Raw genomic sequence first — 24,111 nt, 5'->3', positions numbered from 1 at the left:
GGGCTCATGCCAGGACTCTGCCATCGTGGATCCCTTCACAGGGCTGATTTCCCCATGTTAACATTAACATAACCTTTGGGGTTTTTTTGCTTTGTTTTAATTTAAATCATTCCCTTTCTTTTAGGCATTTAAGTCTTTGCTTACTGTTCGGAGCAGAATAAAATTCTCATCTTTGGGAAGAGAGGGGGTTTTGTGGGTTGGTTTTTTTGTTTTTTTTTTTTTAAACTGGGATAGCATTAGATTTGAATTTGATGTATTTCCAGCCAGCAGTTATAAGAGCTTCATGAATAAATGTGTAGAAAATGGACTGTGCTATCAAGGTAAATCAGCCTGGGTGGGTACTTAAGTATCGACCAAATGGAACTGTGCAGAAGGAGTAATTCTGAGCATATGGTGCTGCATGCAATGAAGGAAGAAAAGATTTTTGGTAATGCAGACTTGTGTACGAGCTCAGGTTCATTAATTCAGCACTGTGCTAAGTAGTAGGCAGTCTGGTAGACTTTTCCTTCAGCTCATTTCAGGTGCACAAAACAAGCTACGGCCAGATAAGCTGGGTGTGAACTTGTAATGTGTGAGCTGGCTCACAGTAACCATCGGTATGTGCCCTCTTATCTTGCAGCAAAGGCAGTGGACCGTGCCTCTTTTCCTTCAAGCTGGTCCTTCTTGCCTGCAGCTGAGTGAGGGCATGACAGATAAGGGAAGGGGGAAGGCAGAGCCGAGAGCTGGTGTGACTCAGCCATCAACACTCACCTACAAAGCAGAAGGACATGGATTCGAGTGTCTATATTTAACTGGGACCGCAGGCTGTGAGAAGGGTGGATGAGCTCTGCTCCCCTGGTGAGCCGCCAATCCCTCATTAGCAGGTTCAAGGCTATATGTGAGCAGCTGTGTTTGTGATGGGCATACACTGATTGCTGTGTTTGGGTTCCAGCCCCAGTCCACATTTGCAGACCCCAAGAGATACCTTTTTCTTGTTAATTCTATTGCAAATATCACAGAGTTATAGTTAGGGGAAATGGCAAAGCCCTGGCAGCCTGGCTGCTGTGCTGGGCAGTGGCTAGCTAAAAGAGGTTAAATGCAAAGACTTTAGTTCTGGAATCACATCCTGATCTGAGATGATACTTTGTTAGCAACAGCCTCGGAAAACAGCTAGAACTAAAAGGCTCTGCACTTACTACAAAATAGAGCTGACCTCAAAAATTGTTCCACATGTTTCAGCAGAAAACAAATGCTCGACCAGATATGCATGTGCGTGTGCAGTTTCCTCTCTCAGCTGTGTGCCACAGCACTTATGTAATAGACACCCTGCAGATAAAACCACTTATCTGAAACTGGATATTTTGCAGTAAATTAAGCTAAATCTAGATCTCCACAAGATGTCAGCAAAGCAAAGTGCATGTTCGCAGGAGTGCAAACACAGAGGGCAAGGAGAGACGGCCGATGGGGACTGGGTACCCCCCTCCCGCAGACAGTGCCAGCCGGGTCGGTGTCCTTCCTCACCCATCTGCTGCCAACCTTCATTAAAGTTCTCTGGTGATGGGGACAAGCAGCCACCCCAGCACTTCATTACCCTTTCCATGTGAAGGTGTTCCCTATAACTAACCTTTCTGCCTCCAATTTAAGCCCATGGTTTATTAAAACCCATTCATTTACTTCTTACAGGCTTGGCTGTTTAAATGATGCTGCTTCAGTTTAAATTTTTCATCCTTTCTTCTGACGGTACTTTGAAATATTTATCAATTTGTTATTAAGCTGGAACCAGATTGGGATTGATGTTTTCATTAGAACTGCCAGTATAAATATGATGCCTTTCTTGGTAAATTACTTTGTTTGGTAAATGTGTTCATAAGTTAAAGTGAGGAAATAGTTAAAATGTCTCTAAGCATAACAATGTAACTGCCCAAATTTGCCTTTCAGTGCTGCAGCTTGCTTTCTTTCTAAGCCTTTGCACAAAAAGCTATGTAAAATATTTCGGACTCCTTGGTACAGTTATAGCACCTTCATTTCTAATGTTAACTACCTTTTTTGTAACAAAAAAGTTATAATTAATTGTTTCATAACTACAAGGGTTATTCTTATCAGTAGCTCTTACATGTGTTTAAACTAAGGAAGAAACTGTGTTGCAGACCGTGCATTTACTGAGTTTTGCATTTCTTCCCTCACCTGCAAAGCAGCTGGACTGTCAGGAATTACTTTAAGATCTTCAAAAAGATAACACTGTATTAATTAAATATTTTGCTTTTTTATCTTATATTTAATGCTAATAGTCAAGAGCTTCACACCATGATAATGCAGGATAGATTTCATCTGCAGATGTTTTATAACACCCAGTACTCTAACAAAGTTTTCTAAACTAGATCGTCTCTAGCATGTTTTCAGTTTCTTAAGAATCGTTATGGCTTCCAAAGTATTTTGTGATGACTTGTTTTCTTCCCAGATATATCTCAAGGTAGCAGCAGTGTACATTGTTTTTCCAATCCAAGCTACCACACTCTCTCATGTGGTGTGACTTCACGCTTCTTTACCAGTAATCTGGATGGAAACAGCTCCAGTAAGGTAGATATTATCCCACCCCACCGTAGCAATGTTCTTATCAGTTCAAGGAAATCAACCAGAGCAATGCGTGTTGGATCCTGTTGTCTGCCAGCATTATTTAAAAATCCAGTGTAGCGGTTCCTGACATCGTAGCTCTAACAGACACGGAAAAGTCTGCTTTCCCCTGTGTGTATCTTCATAATCTCTGTGCATGGTAACTGGAGTTTCAGCTCATGCCTGTCTGGGTCAGTAAGGCTTGGTGTCTTAGCAACTATAAGGTATGTTTGCTTCTCAGAAAAGATAAATAACTAGATAATTGTAATTATCGATTAATATAACAAAAGTAAATCAATGAAGCATTAAGTCAGTAATCTAACTTTGCTATATCATTGTTTCCCAAATCAGTACACACAAATTTTCCGCTGGCACAGACAAGCGGATAGATGCAAGAAGGTATCTAGGGTGCTTCTGAGCACTGTTCTCGTCCAGGGGCATTCCGAGAGCTCTGCTGTTACTTACGGCTCTCCAGCAGAGCTATTCAGACTGTGTTGCTCGAACATCCAGGACTACCTTACTTAGCACATGTTGCTATCGATTCCCTAGGACCATTCATGGACAACACTATTACTCAATTTACCACTTTAGCAATAGATTTAGATATGGTAAATGGTAAGAAAGACAGCTCTTTCCTTACAGCCCTAATAAGCCAAGGTGGGGCAAAGACTAGGGAGCAGAGGAAAAAGGAAATGCAATTGATTTCATCAAGGTTGTCAGCGTTAAAAATGATGGTACTTGCAGGCTGTGCCACCTTAATCCAAATGTAGCTCTGCTAACTGGAAAGCCATGAGAACAAGATTAATGCAAAAAAGACACTATTGTACGAGACAGGGTATGCAAAAATATTTCTACATGTGCTCCTGTAAGTAATTTCTTGGCTATTAAAAGAAAATCTCATTAAAATGTAATAAAAAGGCTGGCTCCAGAGATTTCTCAGCGAAAAGTTTAGACAGATGTGTAAATATGTTTTCCGATGTAGATGGTCCCCTTGCATCATGCATTTTTGCTCCCCAAATTAAAAGTGCAAACGCTCATAATGTCGAATTTAGGATGAACACCATGAGTGTGGGTCTGGACCACTAATCCTGTTGCAGTAATTTAAATGAATTCAGAAAAGGTCAAAGCAAGCCCCTATCCTGGTTTCCCAGCCTGCACTGCCGTCTTGTCACAGAGTTACTTCAAATATTAAGCTGCCGAAAAGGTTTAAAACCCAAGCGATGCGTTTGGACTAGCTCGGAAGCTGCTCACCCTGCTGTAGTACTGGCTATCAGTAGTCTGTCAGCAGGTTGTCCTCATATACAAAAAAGAAAAAACAATGGATCTGGTATTTTCAGGGCACTTATCAAAATATATACCCTGATATTTCCTTTAGATCTTCCACCATCTCTACTTATTCATGAGAATGCTTTGCAGTGCTGAATAGCTGAGGATGGCCAAAAATAAGCTGCTTCTGTCTATGCAGTTCTCCAGCCAAGTAAGACAAAAGAGCATATAAAGCCCCTAATGGCTGCCTTAACGAGTTTCATTTCCAAATCAGTTTGTCTGGTGCCATTCCCACTTTCTGCAGGGAAATGTGCACAAGTTGTACTTGGAGGATTCATTTCTTTATAGTGCCAGCTGGGGTCACAAAGGAACCAGCACAGATGCAAAATGAAAAAAATGGCAGAGGAATCTCTGAACTGCTGAGGCAGAGCCCTGGGTGTATTATCCTCCCTGTGCTCAAAGGAGATCATGCCTTTAGGCGATGGACTGGAGCCATTCCTCTATCGCTTCTTTCAGAGAGACAGCTGGGCAAAGGTACAAAAACAGGGCAAGGGGGAGATGCAGCCCTGCTGCAGTTTGAGAAGGTTTTCTCTCTCCTGTGCTCCCCCTGCCCCTCTTGTCCTCTTCTCTCTCTCTCTGCCTTATTTTGCCTTTTCTCTCCTCTTCCCTTGGAAGTGTTCTCTCCACTCTACTATCTTTTCTGTTTTTTTCGCATATCCTTTTTCCTATTGTTTTCTCACCCAACTCTACACATATTATTTCTGTTTTCCTTCCTGCTGTCTCTGCTTTCCTCTCCCAGCCCTGTACCGGCTCAGCAAGGGTCAGCCTGGCTGCAGGGCACGGAGCACAGCTGTCCTACGCTGTTGGCTGCATTTACTGACCCTGCTGCTGTTATCAGTGTACACAGTGGGTACTTCACTAGGGAAGCAAGGTGGGTAAGGATGGCTGATAGCAGAAGCTAAAAGGTCCAGCATTGCGCTGAGGACCGCAGTTTGTGAGACGAGTCTGTCTTCATAGGAAGGGAGCAGTGCCAAGCCTTCCCGCATCTCTTCTAGGACCAGGGGGAAGGTATCTCACCTCCTCATGTCCCCCCTGCCAGACAGACATTTGGCCACTGCTCAGGACCCTACGCATGTTCTGAAGGTGAAAACTTTGAAGTTGCTGAGAGGCAAGTACGAGTGGAGGCATTAAAATTCTCCTGGTGTATACAGGACTGGTTAGTTGTGCTAGTGGAGCGCTCAGACTGGAACACATGCCGGCAAAAGCAAGTGGGAGGATAAGGGGGAGCGTATGAGAAGAGACTAAAAAAAGGCTTGGCTTCTTTTATCTAGCAAAATGAATGCTGAGAGGGAGTATGATTGCCATCTATAAATACGACGAGGTAAACACTAGGAGGGAGAAGAGCTATTTAAGTTAGATGACAGAGCTGGCACAAGAACAAATGAGGATGAACTGGCCATGAATGCATCGAAGCTGGAAATTAGATTTCTAACATCAGATCAGTGAGATTTTGGAATAGCTTCCCAGTAAGACTAATGGGACAAAGAAATCTGATTACTGTTAAAATGGAGCTTGATCAGCTGTCTAAGTGATTATGTGCCTGGGTGTTTGCAGTAAAAGGTGGCTGAACTCAGGGACTCGGTGATCAAAGCCCTTCCATTCCTGTGTCCCTAAAGCCTGCTCCAGCTGCCAGCAGGAGTTTGTAAGGCTGAGCTTTGTCTCTGTGCAAGGTCCAGGAGAATGGCCCTGCATCTCTGGGGTTAAGGAGGAGGCAGAGGCTCCTGCATCTCAGTGAAAGTTTTTAAATACCAGCACTTTGCTACAAGTAAATTCTCTTCCCATGTGAGTGAGCTTGCAAAGTCAGCTTGGGTGAAATGCTGGCCCTATTGAAGTCAATAGATATTTTACTATCAGTTTAAGTGAAGCCAAAATTTGACCTTTGCTTATTAGCTCCTACAAGTAGGTTTGGCCTTTATCTTATGACATGTGCAGCAGCAAATAATAACGATGCTGCAAGTTACCAAGGAGTATCATACATGAACTCAAGAGAAATTGTGCCACAGAATGACTGCACCAGAATTTTCCAAAGCAGATAAATAGAGATACACACTCACCTTCACATCCGTGTCTTCACATCAGAGCTCTCATTGCTTGAGTTAAAGACCAGATTTTCAGACGCTGAGGACCTATTTTGCTCAGAGGGAGTTCAGTGAGACCATTCACAGAACCACTCCCAGTGCTTCAATGCCAGCTCTGTATTTGAGTTTTTGAATTGTTCATGAATGTAGGAATATATCTTGCTTTTACAAAAGGCTGCAAAAGTTTGTGAAGAATACTCTGTATAAAGCGTGAGGCTGCTGCACTAGTGTGTCACAAGCAAATGGAGGATTCTCACCTTGTGCTTTTGCAGAGCTCTTAATTCCACCCTCACTCCCTACCAAAGGAGAACAGCATCGCAGCTAGAGTCCAGGTGTTGCTGGTTTCTACAGACATCATAAAAATCAATTGCTATTAGATGTCCTGAATTTTTAAAGCCAGCAGATTCACATCTATTAAAAGAAGTTCTAAATTCTACCGAAGACTTCACATAAAATTAGAAACTGCAAAACAGAGGTCACTGGAAATGGTCTGAGTGGATGTCACCCAGATAATAAAAAGGAATTAAACCACAGAAAGCATCATTAAAGTGCCTTTGACTAAAACTTGCCCAAGAAAAAGGAAGACTGCAAATACAGAATCGCTGCAGAGTGTTCAGGATGGCCATCTAAAACTGAGAAACACGGGCTTGGACCATGGAAACTTGAAGTCAGTAGTCAGGGGAGTTAATGCCAAAACTCTTATCGATTGTTCTCCTGGAGGTAAAGGTATGATGGAGTTCCTGCCAGCACTTCTTTGCCTAATCACCATGGAGTTCTTTAAAAACCTGAGCATTGACAAATGGCATGTTGGTGATCAGCTTGCCACTGTAATCTGTCCAGCTATTTCAGACGGGCAGATAATGACTTTGCTTTACTCATGCTAGTATCTCGTTGATCTGAAAGGAAAAGTTGCCAGATACGAGGTAGTTTTAACCAAATTGCTAAAATTACAAGCTAGGATTTTTAATGGATAAATTTACTATGAAGTATTTTTTCCTTCAGAAAAGCAATTTTGCTTCACACTAAAAACTGAAGTATCTTCTATCTTAAAAAAAAAAAGTTAACAAATTATAGCGTGTTAAGAAATTATAGTAGCACAAAGAGACAGCTATAATCACATTTCTTGGTAATTACTGCATTCTGAAAAACTTAGAAATGTCCCCAGATCATTTCATTAAAAAAAATCAATTCTAGCCCATAGCTCTTCATGCCAAATTTTAGGTTTGTGAGCTGATTTATAAATTCTGCAAAAACACGACTTTTAATAGAAACCTGAAGACTTTAATAAATGCGACCTAAGTGGTACAGCTGGATTGAAAATCAGCATTCGTGTTATTGCTGCAAGTTTTGAAATGAAGAAAAAAGCCGTGGGCTCCGCTGATGAAAACTGACAGTGCCGTTAGTGGGGCTGCGCTGATTTACACGGGCCGAGCGCAGGGCCAGGAACGTCGGCTTCCTTCCTCTGTGAGCACATTACAAACCGATCTGCTTTTCATTGCCTTGCCGTTGCTTGTTTGCTCTGACTGCCCCATCCGTCCGTACCGTGTATCTGCTCTCGGTGTTTATGTTCCCAGTTTTGGGGGAGTACAAGGAACTGCTGAACGATAAAGAAATGACTCCTGTGTTGTCAACTGGGAGATGCCAGATGCACAGCCCGTGCCAGGAGCAAGGATGTGCAGTCACAGCCACTGCTCTCGGGCAATGATTGCTCTAGAAATATTGCAGGCAACCAGCTTTATCAACTTTCTCTCTGCTCTGGGCATGTCCTTGAGGAGAGTGGCTGGTGCAGAGGTGCCTAATGAGCTGATGACACATGTTACCTTAGTGGGAATATATAGAGAGAGAAAATGAGAAGAAAGGATGAGGCACTAGATATAGCTATCACTGTGCTGCTGGTGCTGTCTGATGTGAGATTCATGGACTGTGGGGCCACAAGGGACCGTTGTGATCATCTGGCTTCACTTCCCGCACAGCGCAGGGCACAGAACCGCCCTGAATTAGTGCCTGTTTCAAGGTCAGTGCTGGTGGCTCAGCAGCAGGATCTCTTTCAGCCAGAGCCTGGCTTTCAGATGGATTTGAAATGGGCTCCTTTCAGTGTGCTGGCATTAATCTATCTTTGTCTCTGTGTGTGCCTGTGTCTATACTTTTATATTTATATATGTGTATATGTACACACACATCTATGTGTTTGTGTGTGGTCGGTGTATTTGCGCTATTGTGTGTCCTGAATCTTTCTTCCAGGCTGGAGTTCAGCCCATTTGGAGCACAATTACATGCTTTGCAAATGATGAAACCTATTTGTGGAAAAGCTTCAGCTGAATAGCTCTAAAAATACTGTGCAGTTGCTTGTAGAGAGACCCAACATTTTGTGTGTGCGTGTGTGCACACGTGTGTGTGCGTGCGCAGCCTTTTCTGTCTGTGCTGTCTCCTGTGTCTCTGTGCGGTGCTTGCACCATGGATTCTCCTGTGTCTGTTTAAGCCAGGGCAGATTACATTTGGTGTAAAAACACATCACACCGCTTTCTGCATCCTGAATCAACGGAATTCAATCAGCAAGATTCAATCAATGAGGACAAGGTTTTGCCTCTGGTTGTTACAAATCTTCACCCAAATGAAACCCAGTTTCTGCAATCAGATAAAGCTTCTAAATGTCAATGTGCAGTTTGTAATATATAGTGTAGTTGTCCTAAATGTGGTACTCTTGGTAGAGAGGAGTATTTGCAGATGCTTTCCCGAGAGATAAGGGAGAGGCTGCAGAGCTCTGCAGCTTTATCCTCAGTGACCCAGCTTTGGGAAAGCTCGCAGAAGAACATCTGACTGGCTGGGAGGATCCTGTTGGTCCCCGTTACCCTATTTATAGAGGAACTTTTGCCAGAGGAGATTTCCTGACCCTAAGCCCTCCCCAGTGTGGTCACTACCTAAACCAAGGGGCAGAGGAGCTGCATGGCTGCCCAGCCCCATGCCCTCTTCCCCTCTCTTGGTCCAGCATTTCTCCTTCCTGCTGTGTTTCTCCACCTCCCGTGACATGGTTATTCCTTGCAGGTCGTGGTGTGCTCCTTGCAGCAAACTCAACTGGCTAAACCACTTTGCTTGGTGACTGCTCTGCCCCTGAGATTGTGTCCGTGTTACGTGGCACAGAGCCGCGTCCCTGACTGCTACATGGGACGGCCCTTTTATCCCTCCCCATCTGGCTGTGTTTCCTTTAAGGAAATCTCTCCAAAACAGCGTTTGGTCTATCATGTCTCTTTGCACAGCACCCTGCACAGCGCACCTCACCCTTTACTGGGCTCCCGGCTGGTAGCACAACGTAAAGGTATTTGCGACCAAGCACTCAGCAGCCGTGTGGGACTACGTGTCCTGAGAGCACAGGGCCATGTCCCCTGTCCCTGAGGTGGCACATGCACTGCCAGCTATTTCCACAAGCACTGGGGGAGACCAAGGAAGTCCTATTTGCAGGACAAAACCCAGACTCTGGGCTTCCTGCAAAGCCGTCCTCAGTGTCCAGGGACAGCGGGTGCTCTGCAGACACAGGGACAATGCGGGGCTGCTGCACCCTGAAGCGGGGTGGCTGTGGCACTGAGGGCTGTTAAACAGGACTGTGAAGGTGGGTGAAAATACCTTTGGGGTGTGGCTGTAGGTGCTGGGTACCCGCTGGGATTTTATATCCCAATGGACTTCAACACATCAGTGGGGGTTTTTTTGTTCCAGGTCTTAAAATCCATTATGAAAGCTAAGCGAAAATTAATGAGAGATCAGGAAAACTGAAATGTTGTGGTAATTTTGAATACTTTGTTTCAATTTTAACCTCCTTTATTGTTAAGCACTTTCTTGTAAATACAGTAAAATAGCAGAGCTGAACCCTCTGAAACAGAGGCAGGAGGCTTTCCAGTTTGGAAGCAGACACAGGAGAGCAACGATGGCTTCGTAACTTTAATTTTTCAGAAGCAGGGTTGGGATTTGCTCTTGAACTGACGCTCCCTCAGAACCAGCTGTACTTTCAGCAGGTGTGGCTTTCAAGGGAAAAATGTCGAGGTGGAAAACTCAGCGGCTTTAGCAACTACGGTGATTCACAGACCCTCCTTGCTGGGACTCACCTGATCACCATACGCTTTGTAGAGCCACTTTTGCTGTGGTGCCCCAGCCTAGGGGAGCCATGCACCCCCAAAACGGCAGCCCCTCTCCTTTCGCTGAGAGCCGTAAGAGATGTTCCAGTCAGCTCGCTCCAGGTCCCCAAAATCCCCATCCCTCAGGCAGACGCTATGCTTGCCTCTTGATGTTGTGCTTAAGCATTACCTAGCTCAAGTGAGGCTTCTACAAACGGCAGAAAAATCAAGAGCGTATTGACACAGATGCTTAACACGATAGCAGCCTTCTCCAGATGGTACCACCGCGGCGGCGCAGGCAGTGCCCGGCCGCCCCTCTCCAGCCGCGCTGGCACAGGAGCCGGCTGCGCCCTGGGCACACGGAGGGTCCCAGCTGCCACGCTGCAAGAGGTGTTCTTCCAACAGTAGCATCTGGATGGCAGCCCTGGACTCCTCTCCGCTTTTGCTGGCAGATCTGCACGGGGCTTTATGCTTCGTTATTGCCGATGTTATTTTCCTTGAATTGAGAGAAATCTTGTAGCCGTTACATCTCTTTTAACTAAATACACAGATGTATTAGCAAATCCCTTGTTCCAAACAGCTCCTATCTGCATGCTTATGTAGGTGGTTTTGATCCATCCATCTTCATCAGTTATTTTGAAACTGCCAGCTTGTCACTCCATGTACGCAGGCATTCGAGTCGTGAGTACAGGTTACTGAAGGAAATCCTGTATTTTCCAGCATGCTTGTGTTCATTGCTTGGTGAAGTGACTTTCCTTTGTGATTTTCCCTAATGCTAGTGAACAACTGTCAAATTCATGCAGATAAAGGACTGAAATAGTGAGGCCAAGATAATAGCCATCTCCCATTTTTATTCGTGACATCATTGGGCTGAAGTCTTGGGTGGGAACTGTCTGTTTATTTCAGCATTAACCCATTATCATACTTTTTGAACAGCTCAGTAACAAAATCCTTGACAGAGAAACTGCAGACTGGAGACCCTACAGCTATCTGAATGAAATAGGTCAGTAATTTTTAAACAATTTAATCACTTTAGTAGACTTTAGAGCAATTCCAAATCCAAATCAGTCTTTCATAAAGGCATTAACAATAATGAAGAATATCGGTGTTGTCTTTATTTCACAATCAGCGTTGCCAGTAGTGAAAGATGGAGAACTGAAAATTGTTTCCTTTACCACAAACCACAGATTGGGAAAGCAGAGTCAATATTCATTCTAGTCTCCCTTCCTAGGTTGCTCGGTTGAATCGCTATCATCTACTCTATAAATGTTTTTTAAGGACTAACTTAGAACATTAAAAATTCAAATCTGGGATTTTGTTTTTCTTTCATGCTTAATAAAGTTTAGCACTCAATACTGGCATCTTGATAAAACTGTGGAGCCTCTGGCAGGAGCTGGAGCGTGCAGTACACCCTGTTATCTCCCAGTGGCCATTTTTCAGGCAATTTTGAATGACCAGCCAGTGCAAACAAGCCAAGAGTGAAGTTTAATTGCCCTTTCCAAGTTTATTCTCCCTGGCTTCAGTTCTAACAGGGTTTTTAGCAGCTCTTATCTCAAAAGCTATCCAGATTTAGTGCTTTGGATGCTATTTGTTTTCCTATCTGAGCACTTGGAGTTTAGCTTGTCAGTGGCAGAAAGCATTTGCCCTTTCCTTTACTGGGATTACTAACATCTTACTGAAAATTTGCGGTATGGGGGAAAGTGCAGTATTAAGTGGTATTATGGGATTTTTAAGGTCAACTGTCTCACAGCTCACGTTGCAAAGGAGTTAACATAGGGCACCACCGGGCATCCCGTCTTGTCACTGCTTTTTTGGTCACACACCATGCCTTGCTCCAAAGATCAAGTCTTCCCTGCATCAGGAAAATCACAAACCTGTCAAGCTTCAATGCGAACCCTTTTCCATCATTATCAAGCATTCATGTTTTCTTCTGTATAATAAGCTGCAGAACCGCTGTTGTGCTTATCTGTACGTAACATGGAGAGTTGGGGGTGGTGAGGATTTCCAAATGCTCCTCAAATCAAGTTCATTTTCCCTTTACCATTTTACTGCTCTGCTCACTAGCTTTATTTGTTTTTATCTTGTGGTGTCTTGAACTCCCCGTGTGCCACATTTGTCCTGCATTCATGCATTTTATTTTACTAGCAGAAGCGATGCTAAATGCCTTTGCAGTAAGAATGATGTAGAAGTGATAAATACTTTGGCGAAGTGGTCTCCAGCAAAACAGTCACAATTTTTTCCATGGCATTTTGCATCCCAGATATGTTTTTCCTTTTTTTTTTCCTTTGTTTCTTTGAAAATGTCTTTTTCACACTAATTGATAAAAATGAGATGTTTTTTCTTCCCTTTCAGTAACAAAATTAATACTTGCTTATGCAAACTTTCATAATGTTGAATTCTTGCTCAGATCAAGGCCATTTTTACATGAAACTGTAAAACATTTTCATTTCATAGTATTACTTTTGTGCAATAAAAGCTGCAGATTCCACTTACCTGTGCAAATTTCAGAAGAAAGCGAAAAACTTCAATTTTGAATTGTAAACACTTATATTTTCAGTGAAGCCCATTAAGGTCACATAGGAGATCTTGACCTTTAAACTGCATCATGCATGGAAGTACCGAAGAGTTAAAGAGGTGTACCACCTCCTCATCCCACTATTAGCCTTAGTTTTTATGACACAGATGCTCCAGCTCATGTGTTGGAATAGCAGCCAAGCATTGTGCATGGCTGGATTCAGTTAAAAATAAAATAGCAGTGGACAACTCCTCTGTTGTGATCCCGTGAAATATTATAGAGAGCAGATATGTAAGCGAGCTAGAGGCAAGGAAGAGGACTTATAGGGAAACTGAAGAGACATTCGGAACGGGTGGCAAACCCTCAGCTCTTCTGGTCACCTCCCTGGTTCTTCAGCCAGCTACTCCTCTGGCTGAGGCAGTGGTCCCAAAGGACAGGCTCTTTGGACCAACCAGATGAGAAAGAGCATGAGGCTCACAAAAATATCTGTGGGCTTGTTAGAAATTGCAAGTGTCATAAATATGACTTATAATTGGGGGAAAGGAAATCATAAGAATATCCATGTGAAAATTAACTCAGACACTTATCTTCTAAAACCTGCAATCATAAAGAGTTTTCTTAATTTTTTTTTTTTTGATGTATGAAATGCATTTCTGATCAAATACTGTGCTCAAAGTTGGATGCTGTTCAGACCTGTCTCAGGCTGACACCTTTTGTGTTTTGAACTGCAGCGTACCATCACTTTTCAGGATCATGGCTGTGCTCAGACTGGGTGTAAGGATTCAGGGACTCTTCTGATGGGGAAAACCTTGCTTCTCAATACCACACTGGATCCAGGCTTAGACCCCCCCTTTGATCTCACAGCTCAGGGAGAGCAGGAGAAGCAGCTACTCCCAAGAAGACACTGCCTTACTCAGGAGCAGCGGCCGGCAGCTCAGGAGGAGCCAGGAGACTGTTTCTAGCAGCAGCAGAGCACTGCTGCTCAGCTGATTGGTGGTATCATGCCCTTTTCTGTGCGCTTGGCACCACAGCTCCTTACTTCCAAGCAATGTATCTCTGTATCTGTGTCTAAAAGAGGATCAATAGAATGCTTTCTGGAAATACCATGTACTTTCTATTTGCTTATGTGTCTCATAAAGGCAGGCCCACAGGTAAAAGGCAAATGAGTGCTTTAATTAACCCCTCTTTGCTCTCCTCACTCTTGCAGGCTGCACTTTTACAGCTTTGGAAAACACCTTTTGATTGCTCACAGTTTGCATCATTGGCCTTGCTGAGCCAGGAGTCATTCCTCAGACATATTATTTGGAAAGGGAAAGAAAGAAAGATGTTCTCGGAGGGAGCAGAGAAAGGGCTGTTCATACTGCGGGCGCTCAGGGCCAAAGGAGCAGCCCATTTCAGAGCCCACCATGGTCCGTATTTCAGATGCATGTCCCACACGCTGCCACAGCAGCACAGATCAAGGAGACAGAGCAAACACGGAAGGAAGCGTGAGAGTGAATCCGCCTGACCCAGCACCAGCTTCCTGGGAAGAGTGCGGGGCAGATGGCCAGAGGCTGTTTGCTATACAGGATGCTAAGAAAAACTATGTAGTCTTAACTGAGGACCCAATGTAACTCCTATCTAAGTCAATGTGTATGTTCCCTCTGGTATCAATGGGGCTCTCTTTGAGCCTAACAGGAAGAAATTGTGTAGAAAAACAGGAGTCATACATATGTGTATGCATGTCTATGCATATATACTATATATATAAAAGTATACATATGTATATCCACTGTACTTACACATACAGTGGATCTTACCAGACTGCAGGTATTTTGCCTGTTTTGCAGGACTTCAGTTGCCAGGTTTCTGTTCTTTCCAACTGGGAAATGCAAGGAGCGGAACAAAGCCTGTATTTTTACTGCTAGCACATTTGCTTGTGAGCTTCAAATATCAGGCTTTGTCAGAGAGATAGTCGTATCTGTTAAATGGAGTTGGAGTCTAGTGGTGAGCACGTTTGCACAAGTAATTCTCATGGACGTGTGCTTGAGATCAGAGTTTGAGGACTCTGTGGTGCCAAGAAGAGGCAGCTTTGTCACCTTCGCTGTGTGTCACTACCTGTTCAATGCAGCCTAGTCCTACCAGTTTCAAGGAATGGCTTGTCTTTGCATTTTCTATTCTCTAGAATAGAAAATGTTGCAGAACCAGAATTGTTTGCCCTGTGACTAATCTCTCTTGCTCTAGTCCAGTCTCCATTAAGCAATTGCAGAGTCCAGCTTCCAGCTCCTATTCCAAGCAAGTCAAAAGTCCTAAACTACCTGCTGAGTTCAGAAAAGGTTGTTAGTGCTCACTAGCTTGAGTGCTGGGTACAGTGGGCTGCAGACAAAAATGGTTTTATCTGTAATCGTTTTTTAACAGTAGTCCTCAATGCAGAGACTAAAGTGTGATTTGCAGCACATCTTGAGTGACTCAAAGCTGCATTTATTTCAGAGGACCAAAGCCACAAAGTTTGATTCAGAGCTGACTTTGCATTTTTCTCAAGGCCAAGGGGTGAGGAAAAATATTTCCAGCCGAGACTCTGATTTCACCCTAGCAGATAATTTAGCTTCAACCTTAAACCTAGACTTTCCTGAAGTGCCAGATTCCTGGCCTGTTTAGGGCTTTTCCACATTAACTACTTTTGCAGTTTAAAAAATAATGTATCCATCATTCATTTCACCTCCTGAGGAATGCGATGAATAATACACAAAAATGGGTCATAAAACCCACAGAACTATAAGAGACATAAAAGAAGACTAAAGGCAGAATTACAGGGAATAGGTTGGGAAGGGCTTTGAAGGGTTGTGTAGCCCTCCCAAGGCAGCAGCAACCCTACCTGTATCTTTCCTAGCAGGTGTATCCCACCTTTTCTTAGCCATCTTCCCACAAGAAGGATTCTCAGTTTTCTACACCTACACTGGAGTAAGTGAGAACTGAGCTCAAGTGTGGCAATGTGCTGTTCTGCAGCTCGGTGTGGGCAAGGACTGCCTGTTACCCGGCTCAGAACCAGAAGTCAGGTTCACTCAGACGAACTCTGTGTGAATACAGCAGCCTGCCCTCCGGGAGGGTCTCACAGTAAGTCTGGGCTTACTTAAGCAGGCACAGTGATCTCTTGCTGCTGCAGGGGCCCTTCCAGACTTTCCTGACGTTTCCCATAGGACTGGCAGGAGCTGACATGGAGCTGAGCTAACGAGATATGCTCAGAAGGTGGAGTCCTTCCCGTCTGAGCCACCAAAAGTGCCGGTTGATATTGCTGTACCCTCACAGCAGCCCCAAGGCTCCAGCCTTCCTTCAGGTCTTCACAGTTGCAATGGGAACACTTCTGTAAAGATCTGATGAGGATGCTCAGAACAGATGCAACATTCTTGAACAAGGATGGACTGTGCAGGGAGCACAGCTAACTGTTCCCTGGGTAACCTCTGTTTCGATAAGTCACTTATTCTTCATGATCCTTATTCTAACCATCTCATTAATCCCCAGCAATTACGAGGACACTGTCCTACAGGATCACTCCTGTGTTTTTTGCTGCTTGCTTTGTCTCTAACTCCAACATGGCTGGTCAATATTTTAAAGTTACTGTGGAGGACTAGATCGTGGTCCTGAGCAAAGTTATTCATCCCCGTCTTCTGAAGGCAGAGGCTCTTCCAGTGTTGCTGTTGCACTACATGAGCAATGCTGTGTCCAATGCACCGCCTCATGGGTCAGCCTGAGTCGTCTCCTTTACTTCCCTGCTGCTCTCTCTTCGTGGGTACGGCCCCCTTCACCCTGTAACCCCAGTTGTGTGCTCACCAGCTTCTTATGTGCCAGCCTTGCTCTGTGTGGTGTGAGCTGCTTCTCGCCGGAGGCACCCTGCGTGTTTGCCTGCGAAGCTGACCCAAACACTGCTTGGGCATTCCTGCCCCTGGAGGCTTGCTCAGCCCTGGCAGGAGGACGTGTGATCGCCAGGGATGGCCTTTGGGAGCACCGCTGCTGGGAAAGAGCACCACCAGCCCTGTGGATGTGAGCCAAGGGATGAATTAGCTCCATCCTCTTCACTCAGCACTCTGCCCTAGCAGGATACAGGAGAGAAAAAAAGCACACAGCTAACACTGTTATGTGAAAGAGCTTCCCCACTGTGCCCAAACCGCCCAGTCAGCCTTGCCCTCTGCATCTTCTTTCAGGGGGTGAGTCTGGGGATTGGCTCAGGACGAGTGGTGGAAAACAAAGCAGAAGGCGCTCGAACGGTTTGGGGAGGTCACTCTTGGCCAGAAAGGAAAGAGCCCCGTCATAGAGAGCCAGTCGTGTACCACCAGCCCTTTTCCTGTGCTCAGGGCTGGACGCTCTGAGAATCAGAGCAAAGGGGTTTGTCTTTGATGTGCCAGTAACACATTTGTTGTCCAATTTAGTGATTTTCCTTATTTAGCAAAAAACCAAAGCTGTCGTGAAAAAGGGACTGGTATGGCATCGCCAGTGGTGGTGACAGCTTTTTCTGTAGAGACCGGAGGACATGCAAGGACAAATAGCTGGAAGACCTCTGGGACATGCTGTTTGCACGGCTCTTTCACCAGCGTAACTTAGTTACTTGATTGGGAATCCCATAAGCCACAAAGACATTTCTATCTCAGTAACCAAATTTGTGTTGATTTTGCTAGTCAATAAGAAATATCAGACTCTATAGTTAAAAAGATTTAAAGGCTTACATTAGATTTTCCTTTTGATTGATATCTAGGATGATTTGCAGTAGTGAAAATGGAAAAGGTTCCCATCCCCTTCTATCTCTGCTTCTGTAAGGAACAGCAAGTTCTTATGAAGTTGCATAAGGCAGAAGTCTTTGCTATCAGCTCTCTGCTCTCAGTTACTGCATTTTCAGACTGCTGTAGTCACTTAGGGAGTACTGTCACATCAGTTATTGAACTGTGCAAATTCATAAGCAAAAAGTCGTATTAGGTAATTTAGAAAGATTGTACACACCTTAGAATCTGAGACTGTGAATTAAACAGCATACTATCCACGAATGAAACAAAGCCTAAAATTAGTCACAGAGTAATGTAACACAACCTGCGGACTCAAATTTGAAAGGATATGTTTTAGGCTTCTTTTACTAATCCAACCCAGTGTTTCAGTAATTAATGTATCGGCAGATTACTTTTTTTTTCTGTTCTCCTGATGGATAGCTGTTCTTGGTAATGAGCAGTACCCTGCTTCAGGAAAGCCCTCCCTTCCAGGGAAACTCTTAAGCATATGCATAATTTTAGGCGTGCACAGAATCCCCACTGAAGCTGAGTGCGTGCTTACAGCTGAGGATGTGCTTAAGAGCCTCCCCAAATGAGGGCCTTGATGTACAATTTAGAGGAAAGACTATATGCTGCTCAGTAGTCAAAGCAATCCAATTTACATAAATATTTATTTGTTTTCCATTATATATCATTTTTATGCAGGTGCTTGTGGGATGGATAGACGTCAGAACACATACATAATGGAAAAAAGCTTCAAAGGTATGGTATCCAGTGCCTGCAGTCACCCTGGCAAAGAGTTTGAGGAGGGTGTCGTAGAAGAGGTGAGATAGGAGACCTGAGCACCCGGGAGAGTGGCCATGCAGAGACAGAAAGGGACAGGGCAATTACCTACAGAATACGCCTGCGTGGCTCAGCTGGCAGCACTCTTGACTCCGAGCCAGATGTCTGGGGCCCATGAATTATGGATGCAAGTCTTTACAAGGCCATCGGCTCCTGCCTCGGCAAAGCAGCGTAAGACAAAAAGGGAGGGCTTTGCTGCAGGGACAGGAGGTGCAGGTGGAGCTGTCTGGCCAGGGGAAGCTCTTTTAGGACCTATTAGCCATCCTACAAGGGCTTTCTGGTGGCAGTTGCTGATGATAGACTGGTGCATTTGCCTGCTGAGTTGTGGCTCCGTAAGGCTCTTGGCCATCCTGAGCTTAAACAAAGCCACTAGAAAACAAGCTGACCCTGCTATGTGGCCTTTGCTGAAAGAGATTTATAGCAGAGCTTGAGAAAAGACCTCACTCAGTACATTAACCAGTCACGCTGGCACGAAGCAATTAATGGGCATTGACTCCAGGGCAGTTCTAAAAAGGGATCATAGATGAGTCATGAGCGCAAGGCCCAATGATTTTAGATTTCAGTTGTCCTCCAGGTTTACATTCAAAATATTCCAGTTACGTATGGACTATAAGACTACTTGGCACAGTGGTCCCCACAAGCTCCTGATTGACTGGGCTGGGGTTTGGCACACTAAACTTGTGGTCCAGAAGATGGAGCAAGGAGTCTGTCTCACTCGGAACAGGCAGGTTTCAGGCTGAGGTCCTTGATCTGAATTCAAGGCTGTTGTGTCTGTACACACCAGCTGGGAATGTCCCTCCATCAGCCGAGGAGGTAAATACTGCACAACGGCTTTCGGTAATGTCCTTGAGCTGGTATCGGCTGACTAATGGTGAAAATGGTACCTTCACACAGAGCTGGTTTCAAGACACCCACTGGTCTGCTATGGCCGAGGTGCTACAGAGCAAGACCTTTGTCTGAACTAACAAGGAATATTGAAAGCTAGTCCACGTAAAAAGCAATGACCAGCTTATAGCCAGGCCTAGAGAACACTAATCACTTCATAGCTGCTGTTTACGAAATAAAGTGATACAATATTTGCTAACACATCACCTTACACAGAATCACCAAATGAAACCAATAATCCATGACCAAGTCTTTCTCAATGATAAAGCTAAATTTAAAACATTAAAAGGGTTATGTATGTATATTTGACTCAATCCACTGGTTTCAGCTACTTCAATGATTCTCTTTTTCAGAAAAAAGAGCTGTTCTCTTTACATGGAACTATTAGTTTCAAGATTAGTTTAAACTAAATTACTGTGTTTACAAAGTTAAAAGCTGCTTTGAATACACGAAGTAGGAATTCCCATCCATAGACACAGTCACACAGAGTGGGATACCAGTGTGAATGAGAGAAAAAGGATTACAGTAACAGCGAACTGTGAAATGTATTTTCTGCTGCTACATATTTTGTCTATTATTTAGGATCTGAGCCATTTTCTTTACATGTTTATCTCCTTATGAATTGAAAAAATCAGGCCTAGAAGCCATGTCAGGAAAGCTGATGTGTTCTTTATGGCTGCTTGGCTGCCGCAGAGAGGCACGGCTGGTGCTGACAAGGGCAGGGTGCCGGGGACACAGGAACACACCTGACTTCCCAGGGATTTTCGGTAGCTAACCTGCAGGTAGTTAGCAGCTGAGATTTCTCAGAAGTGTCTGCCTTTGGATGGTTAAAGGTTTCCAACAGTCCAGTCTGAAGGCCAGTTCCTGGGTTCAGGCAGCCCCGGGGCTCTGGCGGCAGCATGGGCGCTCTCAGTCCCTGATGAGTCTACCAGAAGGAGCTGGGTGACGTGCCTGATGCTCAGTGCGCAGCTCTCCTCACCCTGCCAGGTCTTGCGTTGGCCCTGACTAGCCAAATTCATCTCAAAGATGGAGAGAAAGCATCTGCTAAGCTGGGTCATTCAGATAAAAGCAAGTTCCAGTCCCAAACAATTGGATTCTGTCAGCAAAAAGACTTGGCAAGCAGGTACTTTGTTTCTATATGCTTTTATGCACTTTAAAGATGATGCCTTTTCCCGTCAGTATCTCTTAGGTCTGACTGGAGAAAGCGTGCCCTGCAGCTGAAAATCGTTTGGTGCTCCTGACCCCAGCCCAGAGCGTTGCACGGGATGCACTGTCGGGAGGGGGCATGGGGGTCCCGTGGCTCGAGGCTGAGTTCAGGCTGTGGTGGACCTGGTCTGCCACCCGCTTCCCCCAGTTTTCCTCTGAGGAGACCAGAGCCCCCAGCTCCGCAGCCCCTGCTCCGCGCTGGCCTGGCTGGAGGCTGTCCCAGAGCAGGGCAGCCAGGAGAGGGACGTCCCCTTTGCAACCTGCCACTAGAAATGCAGTGGCCGTGCTGCTAATGGAGGCCCAGGGGGTTAGGCATGGCCGGTTTGTGTTTGCCAGGGTCACCCACAGAGAAGCCCGCAGTGTCTGACAGCTCCTTGCACTGGCGAAGCAGCAGGAATCCTTCGGGGCAGCAAGGGGATGGATGCCACGGTGCCAGCTCTGAGCCCCGTGGCACATGGTGACAGTGGTTGAACAGTCACAAGGTTTTCAGAGCAGTTTTTTCCTGTGCATGGTGTTCAGTGATACCATTTCCAAGCTTTTCCTTGCAGCTGAGTCCTTTTCTATTTTTTAGTTGTTTTTTTTTAAATGAATGCTGATGCACTGGTGGAATAATGTGACTTCAGGCTCTAACCTTTTAAGGAAAAAACCCCTATGCTTTGCACGATAGCCAGCAAAATCCCAGCAGTTAGAAGCGCTAATGCACTTACCTCAGGCACTTGAGGCTTGGTTCAGTGTGGTTCCTTTTTTCGTTGTACAGGAACGTGTCCCCACAATTGTGTCACACTCTGAAAAGCAGCAATAAGCTATCGCTATGTTACTGTCCTAGCAGCAGCGAAGGTTAGCCAGGATAATGAAAGCAGCCAGAAAAGCATGCTACACTGAACGTCATCCATAAATGTGATTAAATAGTCGGAGAGCATGTTTTACCTGTATACATCATATTTCCTTAGCACTTCAAACGTAGCAGTAGGTACTGAGGCTTGTCATTAGTACACCAGAGGATATTCAGGGCAAAAGAGAGGAACCCGGTCTGTGGGGGGCATAAGTACATTTCCAGTCCCTGGTAACAAAAATAAAACCTCCTTCAAAGGTCTGGTGATCGGTATCCAGGCAACACAGAAGACAGGGACTTCAAAATTAGAGCATATTCCCCCTATTTCTCTAGCGTGTCCCGCTGATCAAGTGCTTACAGCAAGTACCAGCGCTGCTGGTGGCAGTGCCACGGGTCGGGCTGTGCTTTGCACCTCCACGAGAGCTCGACCCCGTCGGTACATGGGAGGATGATGAGGCAGCATCGCCAGAGCTCACACATGCCTGCAGGGTGAATGGGCTGAGAATTTCTAAATGCATTTGTTCTGGGCTAAATTAATTCATGAAATTTGACAATTGATGCCAGACTTTTTAATTATCCCCAAATTACCTTAATACCAAAGTAATTCAGATGCTTCTACATCCTTTAGAGTTAAATTCTCCACAATCTTGCGCATAATGTGGCTTGTGGGCTAATGACTCCCTGGTGTATAGCACGTTACCAAACATACGCTGGTGCTCCGTAAATTATGTTGTAACCGGAGCGAAGGGTCTAATCCCTAGCTAGACACAGTTCCCATTTACGTCAGCGGGAATCGGCTCTTAGGCTTGCTATTTCTCAGTATCTTCTGGGAAAAGGCAATTCCTGGGAGAGGTCAAATGAGTCTGGGCAGCCCAAGTGGTATTTCGCTGGTCTTCCCTGGGAAGGGAAGGGAAGGGAAAGGAAGGGAAGGGAAGGGCTGGTGCTGCAGCTACAGCCTGAGGGACATCTGCCTGGGAGGTAGTGTCAGCCCTAGCAGCAGTACAGGTGAATTATAGCTTAGGAAGATAAAAGTAGCTGAACTGGACTTAATAAAATATATGATGTGCTGGGATTTTTGCCTATGCCAGCTCTGATGTGCCCACTTCCATAAACGAACCAGCACTGACCCACGCAGCTATTTACCTGCGTGCTACAGCACCACAGGAGCAGGACTTCTCACTCTTCCCCCTTTTTCGCTGTAGTAGCCAGCAGTCTTTTATAATCTACATTTTATGAATCTAAACCCAGCTCTGTTTTCATTTGTTCCCTCCCATCCGTGGTGCCCACAGGGAGTGCTTTGTGCTGGACTCTCAGGGCACCGGCAGCCTCGCGCTCACACATGGAGCTCGCTTCGCCCTCTTGTCCTTGCAGGGTCCGAAAGCCACACGGACCTATTCACGCTGCCCGCTTTTGTGAGCTCCTGCCTTTCGCCCCCCTGAGCATCTGCTCAGCAGCATGGCTTGAGGCAGAGAAGCAAGTTTGCAACAGTCTTCCTGTCCTCTCGCCCCAAAATTTAGAGCTGACTTATTAAAGGCTGCCCAGGCTGTCCTAACGAGCACTACGTACTCCTGGTAGCCACCAGAAGCTGTAACTCACTGGCAGGTGGAGCTGAGCCTTTTTTCTGGCTAAGAATGAAATAAAAGGCTCAGGGCTGAGTCTCTCCCCCTCATCAGGGCCACGTCCCTGAAGCAGTCAGTGCTCCTGCACCAGCGTCAGCTCGGGCAGCGCCAGGAGCTTTCAGCTCCTTGCCAGCATGAAACAGTTCACCCATGTACAACCTTCCCAGTGACTGAAGAATGGGGCCCAGTCCATATAGCACAGGTATTTTTAGCCTAAAGAGTTTAATTTTATTATAGGATTTGTTAGTCTTTTGTCTATTGTCTCCTCAGCTTTAAACACTAACGGATCCGAGACTGCGTGGCACCTTAATTTGTCATATACATAGCAAAAGCTAATGACATTGAGCTCACTCAGGTACAGAAGCCTTTGGTCTTGCAGGGTTGCTCCATCGCTCACTAGAAGGCTAGGACGGGACAGCTTGTCACTGACTTGCCCGTACCGGGATGGGGTTGGTAAAGCTGGAAGGCCAAACCCTGCTGCCAGCAGCTGGGGAATATTTGTGTTGCTTTGGTTCCTGTCTCCTGTGATGTACCAAAACAGACGTCTTCCACTTTGAAGCAAAGGCATTGTTAATCTCACCCAGGCTGAAGTCACACGAGGAGTTTCTTAATTTTATTACTAAATTAACGTTGCACTGGTGCCAGGGCCTCTGCCAGCCCTCGCGTCCCTGATGGTCCCAGCATGGTCCAGCTGGTTTGGTTTGCAGTGGAGCTTCCTACCAAGCTGGTTTCACTAACCCTGAGAGCTGAGGACTCCAAAGATTTGTTCGTATCGCTGCAATTGGAGCACAGAAATGCAATAGCTTGCTGCAGGGCAGGACCTGACACCTTGCTCAGGACGCCGGCTCAGTGCTATCCCCCAGCTGAGCCAAGACGAAGGGCACCAGGCCCGGGGGCTGATGGACACACACACACACACACAGACGCAACCCCAGAGCTGATGGAGGTAGAATCACACCACAGAGTGAAGCAAACCTGACGAGTGAGTTAGCAGGACGGGGCGGATAGGCACAGAGACGAGGTTTGTAAAGGAGAAGCGATATCTTGTTGTCTGTCTATTTCTTAACCTGAATTTCTCTTTTTGTCTCCCATACTAGATAGCGGGGGCAGCTGGGATTGCAGCTATTTTGCAAGTCCCGCTATTTCACCAGGAGTATTTCATATATACCAGGATCTGCCTTTGTACTGTAACCCAGCACAAGAAAATGCCTCATCTTTCATTGCATCGCTCTAATTCTAAATTAATGGCACTGCCCAGCAGGATGCACACAGCAGCAATGGCACGTTCTTGAATGTCAATGTTAAGACCTATTTATTCTCTATTGTGTTTTTTTTTTATTTTTAAAGCAAGACTGGCGCTGTACCTTGCAGCAGGCTGGCATACC

The 24,111-nt window shown here is 45.4% G+C and overlaps 1 protein-coding gene across 3 annotated transcripts in view; it reads left to right on the top strand.

Moving 5' to 3' along the window:
• Positions 1-24,111, top strand: part of MEGF11 (multiple EGF like domains 11) — a 210,842-nt gene that overhangs the window by 183,942 nt on the left and 2,789 nt on the right. Inside the window, exons 19-22 of one of the 3 annotated variants that reach the window (XM_050903189.1) lie at positions 2,438-2,556; positions 11,033-11,103; positions 14,535-14,564; positions 17,985-18,103. In XM_050903189.1, coding sequence (XP_050759146.1) covers positions 2,438-2,556; positions 11,033-11,103; positions 14,535-14,564; positions 17,985-18,103 — 339 coding nt within the window. The remainder of the gene's footprint in view (positions 1-2,437; positions 2,557-11,032; positions 11,104-14,534; positions 14,565-17,984; positions 18,104-24,111) is intronic. The other 2 variants (XM_050903192.1, XM_050903191.1) reach the window with 2 other exon arrangements.

This window comes from Gymnogyps californianus, chromosome 11, assembly GCF_018139145.2.
Source record: "Gymnogyps californianus isolate 813 chromosome 11, ASM1813914v2, whole genome shotgun sequence".
In the NCBI taxonomy this organism is placed as follows: domain Eukaryota; kingdom Metazoa; phylum Chordata; class Aves; order Accipitriformes; family Cathartidae; genus Gymnogyps; species Gymnogyps californianus.
Note: the sequence above shows the minus strand (reverse complement) of the source record. Positions and strands in the feature narration are given on the sequence as shown.